Source organism: Epinephelus fuscoguttatus, linkage group LG23 (genome assembly GCF_011397635.1).
Source record: "Epinephelus fuscoguttatus linkage group LG23, E.fuscoguttatus.final_Chr_v1".
Lineage (NCBI taxonomy): Eukaryota > Metazoa > Chordata > Actinopteri > Perciformes > Serranidae > Epinephelus > Epinephelus fuscoguttatus.
Genome location: NC_064774.1, coordinates 4,781,484 through 4,795,161, shown reverse-complemented (window position 1 = coordinate 4,795,161; position 13,678 = coordinate 4,781,484). Strand labels below are relative to the sequence as shown.

General features: G+C 46.1%; 1 protein-coding gene and 1 long non-coding RNA gene across 3 annotated transcripts; one reads left to right on the top strand and one right to left on the bottom strand.

Moving 5' to 3' along the window:
- Window positions 1–7,371, bottom strand: LOC125883729 (uncharacterized). Of its 2 annotated transcripts, none has more exons than XM_049568221.1 (4): window positions 7,156–7,371; window positions 3,758–6,315; window positions 3,526–3,660; window positions 1–2,565 (listed from the first exon to the last, which is right to left on the bottom strand). In XM_049568221.1, exons 1-4 carry the CDS (start codon window positions 7,240–7,242, stop codon window positions 132–134), a joined length of 5,214 nt encoding a protein of 1,737 aa, XP_049424178.1. In that variant the 5' UTR covers window positions 7,243–7,371; the 3' UTR covers window positions 1–131. The 2 variants fall into 2 exon arrangements, with proteins under 2 accessions (XP_049424178.1, XP_049424179.1); XM_049568222.1 differs by having other exon boundaries at window positions 3,526–3,657.
- A 2,222-nt stretch (window positions 7,372–9,593) lies between these two features.
- LOC125883815 (uncharacterized) lies at window positions 9,594–12,169 on the top strand. The gene is made up of 3 exons (XR_007448596.1): window positions 9,594–9,739; window positions 11,265–11,396; window positions 11,575–12,169. It is a non-coding gene; the product is annotated as an uncharacterized LOC125883815 (long non-coding RNA).
- Window positions 12,170–13,678: the final 1,509 nt, after the last annotated feature.

Below are 13,678 nucleotides of genomic sequence, written 5' to 3'. Positions count from 1 at the left end.
ATTTATCTTATAAACAAAAATAATAACAGGTTAAAAAAAATCAGCAGTTCTTTCATCATATTTTCTTAATTAAGAATTCAAAACATTTAATCTCTTTTCATTCCAGAAGTTTGTGTGTGTATGTGTATGTCCTACGTGGCAGAGTGCGTGTGTGTATTCCAGACGCTGCTGGCCGAGCGTTCGTCAATGGGCGACTGAGAGTCTGAGTGGGTGTCAATGGAGGCGTCAGAGTTCCATTGGTTGTCAACAGACTGGTGGGAAGATGTGATGACATATTCAGTGGGGAGCTGAAAGTCTCTCTGGGAGTTTTTTGGATGAGAGTCAATGGGGAGGTTATGTTTTGGGCAGGCGTCAATAGAGATCTGTGGGTTGGATCTGGAATCAAAGTGGTTGCGAGGTTTTGAATGAGAGTCGGTGAGGTTGAGAAGTTTTGAGTGGGATTCAACGGTAGGTTCAGACTGTGAGCTGCACTTTTTATGTGATGTGTGGAAGGTAGCGGAGGATAAGGCTGTGTGGTTCAAGTGTTCATCCATCATGGCGCGGACAGAGACAGAAGAATGTGCATTACCAGGTGGCACAGGATTTGTATGATGCAAATCAATGGGTGGCAGGTGACCATGGGGCGATCTCACCCCATGATTCACTACTGATGTTGCTTTGCTGTCCGTCAGTCCTTCTGAAGCTGCAGTGGAAGAGTGGAGATCAACTCTGAATTTGGGACTACTAGGATGCACGTCAATGGGTGACAACCTGCCACTGGTAGCTGTTGTTGGCACTGAGCTAACTCTACAGGGTAGATGCCTTTCTGAAAAGTCCTCTCTCAAACTGGACAGGTGAGAGTCAATGGGTGAGCAGAGATTCTGTGTCCTTGAATCAATGGATGAAACGAAAACAGGCGGTGATGTGTCATTAAAGTTGACTCCTGAGAAAACATCACCACCTCCCGGTGTCCCTTCAGCAGAAACACTGCTGGAAGGATGGGGATCAACGGGTGCTACCCGACTGGAATTTGAGCTCATAGTGTTACTCCTGGAGGTAGAGTCAGTGTGAGCTGGTTTCTCTCTGAACCAGCCAGTTTTGGCCAAATGGAAATCAATGGGAGATAAAGAATTTACAGGCTGCAAGTCAATGGGTGAAGATCTATGACCAGAGGAAGATATTTCCTTTGTGCTGTCACGACCGGAATGTACCTTTGAAGAATGAAAAGAACTGAAGCCCAGATGTGAAATGCAGTCAGCACTTGTGGAACTAGTTTCCAATCCAGAAGAAGAATGGAAATCAATGGGATGTTTGTGACTCATGGAATGGATGCTGACAGTTGATGCTCCACGTTTAGAAGGAGCAGTTGAATGGGAGTCAATGAGTGCTAGATGACAGGATGAATGCATGTCATCAGCTAAAATGCTGCTCATAGACGCCGGCTCTCCTCTCTGTGCCATAGTGTTTGTGACATGTTGGTTCAGCGCTGAAATGCCAGGGATGGCCTGATTGTCTTTAGGCAGCTCAGCACCCAAACAGGAGTCAATGGAGGAGACAGTAGGATTTGAATTAAGGTCAACATGAGAATTTACACCAACTGGGTCAGCGCCAACAGAGGTACAAGGTGAGTGCAAGTCAATCGGAGATATGGGCGACAGGTGTGGGCTTCCATGATCTTTGTGTTTTAATGGCGGTGGAGTATTTCTGTTGTATGACCTCACAGGACTTGCCCTTTTCAGGAGTGGAGGGGCGTCCTTGCCCTCCTCTCTGACCCTACACTCCTTAGGTCGCTCAAGAGGAGGTAGCGGGCGGATGGAGGTACGACATGTCGGCAAGTCAGAGCCCCGATTTTCATCCACAAGATCATAAGACAGTCGCTTGTCAGACGAATCTGTGTAAGGATATCTTGTCTCAGCCAACCAGTCGTCCTGGTTTGAGCGAGACTGACTGACCTCACACTGTTTCCTAAAACGCTTGTTTCTGGTTTCAGGTGAACAGCTGGGCTCAAAGTTCAGAGAAAGGTCACATTTAGGTGCAGTGATTCCCTTTAGGTCATTGAGGATGGTTGCTAGCAGATGGCTGTCAGAGGTCGACACCTCAGCATCTCTTTTGCGGACCAGATTTGTTGATGTGGCAGCACCATCGATCGCTCTTGTTGGCTGAGAGCCGCCCTCCACACCTCCTGCTCCTGTCTGATTACCAGGAGCTGTTAACTTTGTATCAGCCATTCTCATTTGTCCTTTATCCTCATCCAGTCCCAGCAGTGAACCGCTCTCTTCAACGTTTTCCACGTCCACGTCATGATCACTGTTGTCAATGGCGATAGGACCTGCAGCCTCTGGTTGGTCCGCTGGCTCGGTCTCTGACCCATCAGACCCTCGATCCAGGATGTCAACAGGAAGCTCACCAATTTCTGCATTCAAGGCTCCGCCCACACCAGCGGAATGCACCAATGGGAGAGGAGGAAGGTCTGAGAAGTCTACGGTCTGCTGGCTGCTGAGCGGACTGCTGCTGCTGCTGTGGTTGTTTTTGTTGTTGGCGTCGTCGTGGCTGCTGTCGCTGTCGAGGGTGATGATAACCGGCGAGCTGCGACAGACGGACAGAACGTTAACACTTTTTATCCAACATCACAGTGAACTGAATATCTTTGGTAATGTCACACGTTTTAACCAAATCTAACGTTTCCTACAGAGTCAGTTAACAGTGATGAATTTGGCACTTGATTAGGTCCCTTGGAACCGACTGGTGCAAGGACTCGATTTCACAAAATGAATTGCTGCGTTGAGGGGCTAAAGGTGCTCAAAAACTCACAAAACTTTGTATGTGCATAACAACTGATGAAAATTTTGATATTTTATGGATTTTGTGCTTGAATGCGACAAAATGTCTCGATAGTGAAATGTCTTGATTCAGCTATCAGCCCCTGTGTTATGTTTCACCTGTAACCCCTTTCCACCAAACTGGCTCTGGTTCTTGAAACCTTCGTTCTAATGATGATACCAAATTAAGAAGCTTTTAGGTTTTCGTTGAAGGGTGTGGCTATGGTGAGGCGTTGAAATTCTATTGGTGCTTCACAAAGTCAAGGAAGGATCCTTAAAAGGCTGAATTTCAAGGATGTAATCGAATCCCGCCAGAGGACTGTTCCAATGTCAAGGACCCTTCGAATTCTACCAAGGACCGAGTCCTTCCTTAAGAAAACTTTCTTTAATGATACACACCTGGGCACTCACTGGCCTGTTCCAATGTGTGTTCACCGAATGCTAAGAAGGAGTATTGCCTAGCCTCTGTAGGACCCATCCAACCAAGGAAGCATCCTTGACTCTGGGAAGCACTGAATGTTTTGCCATGAAACAGGAAGTAGTTTGTAACTCTACTGTATGTGGTCAAATCTGCCTCAAACTTCTCATGTCTGATTAGAGTAAATGCACAGCTGCGTCAACCAACATCCCGCCAGCAACCCCATTGGCGGCGAGGTACGAATTAAAGCTGCAAGCAGCTCATCGCTGCTTGCAGCTTTAATTCAAATTTACGACTGGCATGCTGTACCTGCTGTGTTGTGTGTTGCGGTGTCGTTTCCTGCGGCGTTTGCGTGTGGGGGATTGTGTCATGCTGGAGGTGATGGTGCCCTCGTAAATGATCTCCACGCTGGGACTCCGGTCTTCTCTGCTCCTCCTGCTGCTGCTGGAGAACGGACAGGAAACAGGTTTACACTTTTTGTTCATGACAGAAACGTCTACAATGTCATCTCAAAACAGAAACAGGAAGTGTCTCCTCTCACCTCTCTCCGACATCCCTCCTCTGCCTCTCTCTTCTCCTCCCCCCATCTCTCCCCCTCTTCCTCCTCTCCTTCACCCCCCGCTCCCTCCTCTTCTCCCTGCAGTGGCTGCTGCTCGGCCTCCAGGTGGGGTCCTTGTCATCGCTGTCCAGGTGGCGGCTCTTATACTTCCTCTTCCCGCCTGGTTTTTCTCCATGGTGATTGTTGCTGGGGGAGAGCGAGGGCGTCTGCGCTGTCGGTGACGATGGCTGTGGGGAGGAGCAAAGGGGTGAGGAGGAGAAGGAACGGGAGGGTGAGGAGACGGAAGAGGTGAGAGGAGAAACCTGGGAACATGGGTACTCCCAGCTGGAGTCGTCTGGGCTAGGCGGCAGTGGCGAGCCTGACTCAACGCTGGAGTGAAATGGCGAGGGAGAGCGGTGACGCATCAACGCAGGATAAATGGAGCGGTTTGGGTTGTACAGGGTGCCGCTCTTCCTGAGCTGGTCGCTGCTCCTGTCCCGCCCTCTCTTCCTCCTTTTCTTCTTCCTCCTCTTCTCCCTCGTCACCTCGCTGCAGGACTTCCTGTCTCTCCAGCTCTCCCGTCGCAGCTCGCTCTCTCCAGGCGTCACTGGGCTGAGAGTGCACACAGAGTTTCTTCCCGAGCTGCCCGACCACGAGCGTGCACGTGAGCGGTGCTCGCCATCTTTCTCCTTTGGCTGGTCATCCTGCTCGCGGCTGCAGGCGCCTGACGTAGAGGGGGGGATTGTGGGTAGGTAGGAGAGGGGAGGAGTGGTGGAGGGGAGGGCAGGAGGTTTCTCAGCTGCGTTCTCCTCCTCCTTCTTCTTCTCTTCCTCTTCCTCGGTGTCGGAGGAGAGCTGCACCAACTCAGGAGTCCGCTCCGCTATTGGCTTCTTGTATCCGACTATCAGACACTCCTCTTCCTCGTCCCGCTTCTCCCCGGCCTCCTCCTCATTGGCTGCCTCCTGTGGGGCGGGGCTAAAAGACAGCGAGGCGAGCGAACACGATGGCTCGGCGGTGGAGTACGAGGGTCCTGGAGTCTCATCGTCCCAGGCGGACAGACTGAGGCAGCTTCCTGCTTGGATGACATCATCGTGAGCGCCCGCCGCCCTCACCAGCTGCCTCTCCTCTGATCTTCCTCCCACCTGCCTCTCTTCTTCCTCGCCCTCTGATATGGCGATGACCGAGCTGCTCTCGCTGGAGCTGCTCGTGCCGTCCAGCTCCAAGGCAGCAGCCGGTGGCTCGTACACCGCCTGCAGGTCGTAGTTTTCCAGGCTGAGCGGCGAGCGGGCGAAGCTGACCAGTTCATGTAGAAAGTGGTCGGTGCGGGCCAACAGGAAAGGACGCAGCTCTTCTTCTACGGTGGGCGTGTCCTCCAGGCCGTGGCGGGCGAGCCGTGCCATGATGATGCGCTGGACGATGTCGACAAGTGAACCGTGTGCACCATACAGCACCGTGAGCTCCCGCCGCAGCCAGGGGCGGAGTCTGTTCAGGTGGGTGGGGTTGCGGCGGAAGCTCTCTGCTGTGATGTCACGCTGCTGCTGCTGCCCCTGGTTACCATTGCCATTGATTCCAGCAACGCCACGAACCCGTATGCCGCTCCGGTAGAGAGCACGGCGGAAGGCCACTGTCTCGCGCTCCCTCAGCCGCCGCACAGTTCCACCTTCTCGCTGCAGTCGCTGCCTCGCCACCAGTCGGGTCATTAGCCGCCGTGAAGCCCGGTCATTGGGGCCCACAGGTGCCACCGCTCCCCCGAGTCCCGTCAGCCCCTCAAATATCACGCCACGCTCCGCCAGATCAGCTCCTCCCCTAATCCTCTGCTCCTCCAGGTCCTCTCCCTCCTCACTGTCCTCTGCCACAACGGGAGAGACAGCGGGATGGTGAGGAAGAGGTGGGAGAGCCAGAGGAGGAGAGTCAAGGTACCACTCCCACACCCCCGACCTCCTGCCTCTCCCTCCCCTCTCCCTCCTCCGCCTCCTCGTGTTTGTCTCCCCGCCTTCCGGCCCTCTGTGCCTCCTCAGCATCAGCCTCATCTGGTGGTCGCTCCTCGCTGCCGAAGCCATCGCCGCCACCATCGCCACAGTGGCAGCGACGCTGCTGTTGGCGGGCGCCGGCCGCAGCGTGTACTCCTTGAAGTCGTCCTCGGCGCGGACGGAGTGCAGGATGGAGGCGAAGGGCTGCTTACAGAGTGGACACTCAGCCTTGTTGTGCGACCACTCCTGGATGCAGGGGAAGCAGAAGCGGTGCAAGCAGCGGTCCAGGTACGCCAGGTTGTTGAAGCGGTCCAAGCAGATTGGACACTTGGAGTCAGGCGATGCCTCCTCCGCCGCCATCACTGCCCGCGCCGAGGCCGAGGCAGAGGAGGAGGAGGGAGGAGGAGACGAGGAGGAGGAGGCGGCAGCAGCAGCTGTGGTTGACGTGGTGGTTTTCCTCCTGCTGCTGCGACCACTGCTCTCTCGGCTCCTCTCCTCTTCCTCCTCTGGCTGACCGCCTCCTGCTGCAGCACCTGCGGCCGCATTGTCACGGCGACGCACTCGCAGCTTCATCCGTGTGGGCGCCATCACCTGGAAACACACAGGAGGAGGGATTAATGACTGACCAGCTGACAAATGTATCCTCGTCGTTGACTTTTGACTTCAGTTTTTTGGGTTTCAGCTTTAAAAACCACATTATATTACTATATTTTAATGTTTCCAGATTATACTTCCATATTTTTACCAAAGGAACAGTTTCAAAGCTGCACTCTTACTGTAACAGAGTATCCTCACAGTATGGTATTATTAGTTTTACTGCAGTAAAGGATCGGAATACTTCTTCCCTCACTGCTTTACTGCTCTCGTCTGAATCAACCACAGTAAACACATTTATATTACATAGAATAATATGCATACAGTAAATAGAGAAGGTTAAAATGATCCAGCATGTTTTAACATCTGTTCACCAAACTCCATCAGCAAATTTGTCGTTTTAGTTTTGTCACAGAGCCAGTACAGTGACGCTCATGGTAGAAAATAAACTTTAAATATTTCTAAGTATAAAACAACCTTGTCACTAATTCGGGGCAGAAATCATCAGTGTAACTGAGTACAGTTACTGTGTGCTGTTGGTATTGTTACTGCAGTAACGGATCAGAATCCTTCCGCCACAGAACAAGACTACATTACTGACATTGCTAGCTGCTAACAGACTAGCATGCTAACACATAGCTCTGTTAGCATTTAGCCAAGCGGCGGTTCAGATGTTCTGCTTGTGTCAAACTCAGTGTTTCTCGCACCCCGCGGTGAGCACCGGCACCTGTGTGCCGTGATGTGCTCACACTGATAAACGGAGCTCCGTTACAGACACAAAACACCGAAAGGTTGCTGTTAGCCTGTTAGCATGCTAGCACGGTTAGCTTTCCGGACCTGAGCAGCAGAAGTAGACTCCCCAGGTCGCTTCTCATCCGGGGTTTTTCTCCTCCTCCGGGCTGAAGTCCGCACCGTGAGCGGCATCCGCCGTCAGCGAGGACACCGGTGCACCGGGCTCCGCTGCTCTGATCCGTTTACACCGACACTCCCGTTAGAAACAGAGACATTTGTGTCGCTCGGACCGGAGCCCCACACAGCTGGAATGAGAAAGATGCCGCGGTGGATGATGGGACAGTTTTTTTTGTTGAGCCAAAGATCGTCAATAAGGGAGAAACTCACTCATAACACAACATATGAAACTACCCAATGTAACGAAGTACTTTTACTCAAGTAGCCACAGAGTCGTAATTCAACTTCTGCTGCTTTATCTCTATAGTCCGACTCCACCACAGCTCAGAGGGAAATACTTGTAAATCACTGAAACACTGACGCAGCATTTTACTGCACAATCTACACTTTCACTTTACTGGCAGTACTTTTATTTCAGTCAGGTTTTAAATGCAGGGCTTTGACTTGTAGTGGATTCGTTTTTGTAGCGTGGTTTTAACAGCAGTAAAGAATCTGAGTACTTCTTCCACTACTGTGTACCCCAGACGTCCCTCTCCTCAGCAACACTCTCCAGCTCCTCCTGGAGGACCTGAGGTGTTCCCAGGCCAGATGAGATATGTAATCCCTCCAGTGTGTTCTGGGTCTGCCCCGGGGCCTCTTACCAGTGGGACGTGCCCAAAACACCTCTAACAGGAGGCACCCAGGAGGATCCTGATCAGATGTTGAACCACCTCAACTGGCACCTTCTGACACAAAGGAGCAGCGGCTCTACTCCGAGCTCCTCTCCCTATCTCTGAGGCTGAGGCCAGACACCCTGCAGAGGAAACTCATTCAGACACATGTACCCACGATCTCTTTCAGTCACTACCCAGAGCTCATGACCATAGGTGAGGGTTGGGACACAGATGGACCAGTGCAGAGGGAACAATCCACCGGTTTCCAGCAGTGAACCATGGCCTTAAACTTAGAGGTGCTGACTCTCATCCCAGCTGCAAACTGCACCCTGGATTAAACTTTCCCAGGGAGACTGAGCAGTGTGCTACCCTGATAATTGGAGCACATCCTCCACTTACCTTTTTAAAAAAGAGAACCACCACCCTGGTCTGCCACTAAGGAAATAAAATGTATAAATATGTACTTCACTGGCGAGCATCACCCCTGCAGCCATCACACTCAGTGCTGGTGTCCCCCAGGGACATGTGCTCGGCCCACTGCTGCACTACCTACACTTATTCATGTGCTGTCATTTATATTTTTCTATATGTTTATAACTCAGACTTGTACAGACTTTCTGTGTTGCACCGCATGTTAGCACATTGTTTTATGTGTTCATTGTTTTACACAGAGGACCAGGAGGAACCTCTCCTCTATACACTGTACCACACTGTCTGCAGGCAGACGACATTAATGTCCCACTTATTATTCATCAAACAGGTATTTCATAATTTTATCTTGATTTGTACTTTGTAAGACATGTCAGAACAGAATGATACACATACAGATGGAGCGCTGAAAAGACCAAACAGAAAAGGACAACAAAAGTAAAACAAATGCAACATAAATTAAAATTTAAATAAAGACACAAGTGGATGTGACAAAAGGTTCACCTGAGAATTTTAAGATAGTGCATACATTTGTTGTTTTGACAGCTTTTTTTGTTTTGTCAGGAAGGTATTGTTGACAGGAAACGGCCCGTCTTCTTCATGAATACAAAGAAATTATATTTTTAAATTGCAAATTTACAACTGTGAATGTGAAATTTGGTGAAAAGTAAAGTTCGATTTTAATTTTCATTCAAACATAAAAAGATAACAGGACAAGTTGATTAAGATATATATGTAATATTGATATTAACATTTATTTTTTGTAAGGCAAAGATAAGTTATTACTCCCACTGCGTTTGGGATGTGTAAATCCAACACACACTAATTAGGCCTATGTGTGACCACGACTTTCTCTCTGTCTGTCCATGTCTCTTTTTTTTTACATGTTCGAAATGAATATCAAATATAAATATCATTTTCTTGTCCCTGTTGGTTTCCTCCGCAGGTGATCAAACCCTTCTGTGTTTGCGTTTCCTGAAAATGAAGCGGAGTGAGACCTCTTGGCGACGTCAGTGCTGCCCTCTGACGGTCAAACGGCTCCATGTCAGGTGAGACAGTTTCACTTTATTAAACAGGAAACACATGAAAGAGGCGGGAATTTATTACAAGAACAAAGTATTGTTACTGTGTGTTGTGAGTACTGTTACTGCAGTGACACCTGTGAGTACTTCCTCCACCATTACTGGCTTATTAACGGGTGTAACTGACTGTGTGTGTGTGTGTGGCGGCTCTCCGGAGCAGCAGGAGGCGCTGCTGAGCTCCAGTCTCTGCCGGTAAAAATAAGGAGAAGAAGAAAATCGGCGGTGTAAACAAACCGTTAGGCTAACTGTCTGGCTGTCGGGCTAACTGTCGGTGTTTCAGCGGGATAAACGTTAAATAAGAAGATGGTGGCGTTCAGCAGACGGGACCTGGACCGGATCTACTCTGTGGTACGGTCACTGCACACACTCTCCGTTAAACTTTGGTCCCCGTTACCGGAAAGCTAACGGTTAAAGCTAGCTAACCGCAGCTAACAGTTAGCTGGCAGCCACCTAACGTCAGCCTGTTTAAGGTTCACAGGTTTAAATATTAAAATGAAGCTGAAATAAAAACGGAGCAGTTCCGTTATAATATTATTTATTTGCTTTACTGTGTGATGAATTATTTAGTTAGTGAAGCAGTGATTAGCTACATGTTGTTAACAGATCAGAGGAATAATTACTCAGATCTTTAAAATCATAAATACTTCACTGATCCCTGATTCGTTACAGTATGAAGAGAGTATGAAATATAATGATGTGACTATAACGTAATTAAATAAGGTTAAAAACAAATACAAATGTATAGTATGCTACAATGTTGAGAAAAATATAATTGAAATGTCTGAAAAAAGTGAATTAAATGTCCAAAAATATTAATAAAATGTTACAAAAAAATGTAAATAAGACGACTGGGAAAAATGTTGATACAGTGTCTAAAGATTTTAATAAAATGTCAAAAAATATTGATAAAATATAATGAAAATATTAATGAAATGTCCATAATAATAATAATAAACTTTATTTCTATTGTGCTTTTCTTAACCAGAGTTACACAATGCTTTACAGTACCACACAATATGAAAATCAAAGATGTTTGTAATGAGATGTCCAAAAAGAATTATAATAATAATAAAAAGTAAAAAAAAAAAAAAAAAAAAGTTAATGAGATGTCTAAAAAAAATATCCAGAAATATTGATAAAATGTCAGGAAAAATATTAATAAAATGTCCAAAAAATGTTAATGATAATAAACTTTATTTCTGTCATGCTTTTTTTTAACCACAGTAACATAGTGCTTTACAGTACCACACAATATGAAAAACAAAGATGTCTGTAATATGATGTCCAAAAAGAGTTGATGAAATGTCTAAAAAAAATCCAGAAATATTGATAAAATGTTCAAAAAATATTAATAAAATGTAAAAAAAAAAAAAAAAAAAAAAAAAAGGTCAAGACATCTGGAAAAGAAGTTTATAAAATGTCAGAAAAAATATTATGAAATGTCAAAAAAAAAGTTAATAATAATAAACTTTATTTCTATCATGCTTTTCTTAACCAGAGTTACATAGTACTTTACAGTACCACACAATATGAAAATCAAAGATGTCTGTCATAAAATGTCCAAAAAATATTAATATAAATATCTGAAAATATTTATAAAATATCACCCCAAAAAGTTGATAACATGTTAATAAAATGTCCAAAAAAATTAATACAATTTTTAAAAAAAAATGTTGACAAAATGTGAGAAAATATTTTTACTATTAAACTATGACGTGAGGCGAGCATATCTTTTAATTACATTTTATTATCCTTAATTTCAAGGTTCCCCATGATATCAAAAATGGTATCAGATATTGCTTGTTTTTTTAGGTATTGTATCAAAGTGTGACTTGTTCTGTAAATAATACATTTCTTCTTCTGTGTCTCTCAGCTGCTGCTCTCCATCGTGATCTTGTCCTGGTCTTATGTGATCTACGCCAGTAGGATCGCAGCTCATTGGCTGCTGGAGGAGAGGACCGCCCTCCTGCAGCAGCACTGACAGCCCATTGGACGGCCCGAACAGGTGAGCGTTTACACACAAAGTGCTGTAGATGAAAGTGCGTGTTTTATCAGGAAGTCAAAGATGAAAGACTCGTTTTCTTAAACAGAAATTATTCTGATGAAGTGTTTTCATTATTGATTCATCTGCTGAGGTTTTTATAAACTCTCTGTCTGTCTGTTGTCCTGGTCTCTGGTCTCAGGCTGACGAACCCTCTAAACCCTCCTGAGGTTCAGACCTCTGACTTGCAGAGAGACTCGACCTGCTGGACCACGTTAACATTAAAACCACTCAGGACTAGACTGAACCTGAACCAGGACCTGGAAATGCTTCCAGCCCGACGGGGTCTGAATGGGAACGACTGCACTGAGACAAGACAAGGACTTATGGGACAGTGTCTCTCAGACTGATATGAAGTGTGCGCTGCACATGTGAGCATTTTTGATGATGTCCTCCGTCCAGTCCTTTGGTCTTATCACATTTAACCATAGTTGTCTTTGTTTTTGTTGACGGGCAGTGGCGGCTGGTTTTGAGCCATGACTCCTTCTATTCTGGCTCCCAATAACACAACAAGACAAACACATTTTAACACTCCTATGGAGCCTACAGCCCTGTGGGGGAGAGGCAGCTGCACCTCCAGCTGATCACATGATGTCATTGTGACATCGACACTCTGAGAGAGGAAGATAATAAAATGACTTTAGCTCTGGTGTTGCAGCAGGGACCCTTCTGTTGTGTGGTTCATGGTGTGTAATATTTGTCTCCGTGTGTTTTGATATTAAAGAGTTTTTCCAGTTCTTCAGTGTCAGAGACTCCTTTCCTCTCCGCTGTGATTGGCTGTTAAAGACTCGACATGGAGGATCCAATCAGATTCATTCTGAACAAAGAGCAGCGATATGAATGGAGTGTGTGTGTGTGTGTGTGTGTGTGTGTGTGTGTGTGTGTGTGTGTGTGCATTCTCTGATGTATTCAGTAATTAAAAGCTCTGAATCACACACACACACACACACACACTCATGGTGTTGTGTAACAATGAGACAGTGTTTGATGTGTGTGTGTGTGTGTGTGTGTGTGTGTCCTCAGATATGTAAATGCTCTCAACAGAATGGGTGGATGAGAGCAGGGCTCTTTGGGTGAGTACTCATCCTATTAACAAAAACACTTCAAACACACTCACATGTTTCTCATCTGTAATTAAAAGCCAGCCTCTCTGCTGCTCGTCTCCTCCATCGCTGCGTTTCCTATAAAGACAATCTGATATCTGTGATAGTTTACCAAAATGAGACTGACTAATCGTACAGTCTTTGGGTTATCTTTATAAAGTTTGACTGTTTGTATTCAATAGGTAAGTTGTCTTCCCGAGACTTCCTAAAACTTTAAGTCCTTGGTATTTTTAATATACATGTAAATATGCAAATAAACTAAACTAATAATCAATGAACAGCTGAACAAAAACTGACTCCACTTAATAGTTTCACCATGCTGTGTATGAGGTCCTCTTTAACACTTAAAAAACGAACCACACTCTGTTCTGTACTGAAAATATTAAGCTACAGTTAGCTTAGCACAACAACTGAAAACAGTCTTAAAGCTAAGCTAAGATAGCTGTTTCCCTTTGTTTCCAGGCGGCATGCAAAGCTAACTTAACTGTTTCCAGTCTTTATGCAAAGCTAAGTTTGCTGTTTCCAGTCTTTATGCTAAGCTAACTTAGCTGTTTCCAGTCTTTATGCTAAGCTATGTTAGTGGTTTCCCTTAGTTTCCATTCTGTATGCTAAGCTAATTGAGCTGTTTCCAGTCTTTATGCTAAGCTATGTTAGCTGTTTCCCTTTGTTTCCAGTCTTTATGCTAAGCTATGTTAGATGTTTCCCTTTGTTTCCAGTCTTTATGCTAACATAGCTTTTTCTCTTTGTTTCCATTCTGTATGCTAAGCTAATCGAGCTGCTTCCAGTCTTTATGCTAAGCTATGTTAGATGTTTCCCTTTGTTTCCAGTCTTTATGCTAAGCTATGTTAGCTGTTTCCCTTTGTTTCCAGTCTTTATGCTAACATAGCTTTTTCCCTTTGTTTCCATTCTGTATGCTAAGCTAATCGAGCTGCTTCCAGTCTTTATGCTAAGCTATGTTAGCTGTTTCCCTTTGTTTCCAGTCTTTATGCTAAGCTAACAGAAATATAAAAATACTTAATGAATTCTCTCTCAGCTGGTTATCGGTCAGTCGGAGAGATGATTGGAAAAGAAAGCACAAAGTGAGAGCAGTTAATCAGTCGATCGATTAGTCGATTGTCAGAAAACACGTGTGTGTGTGTGTGT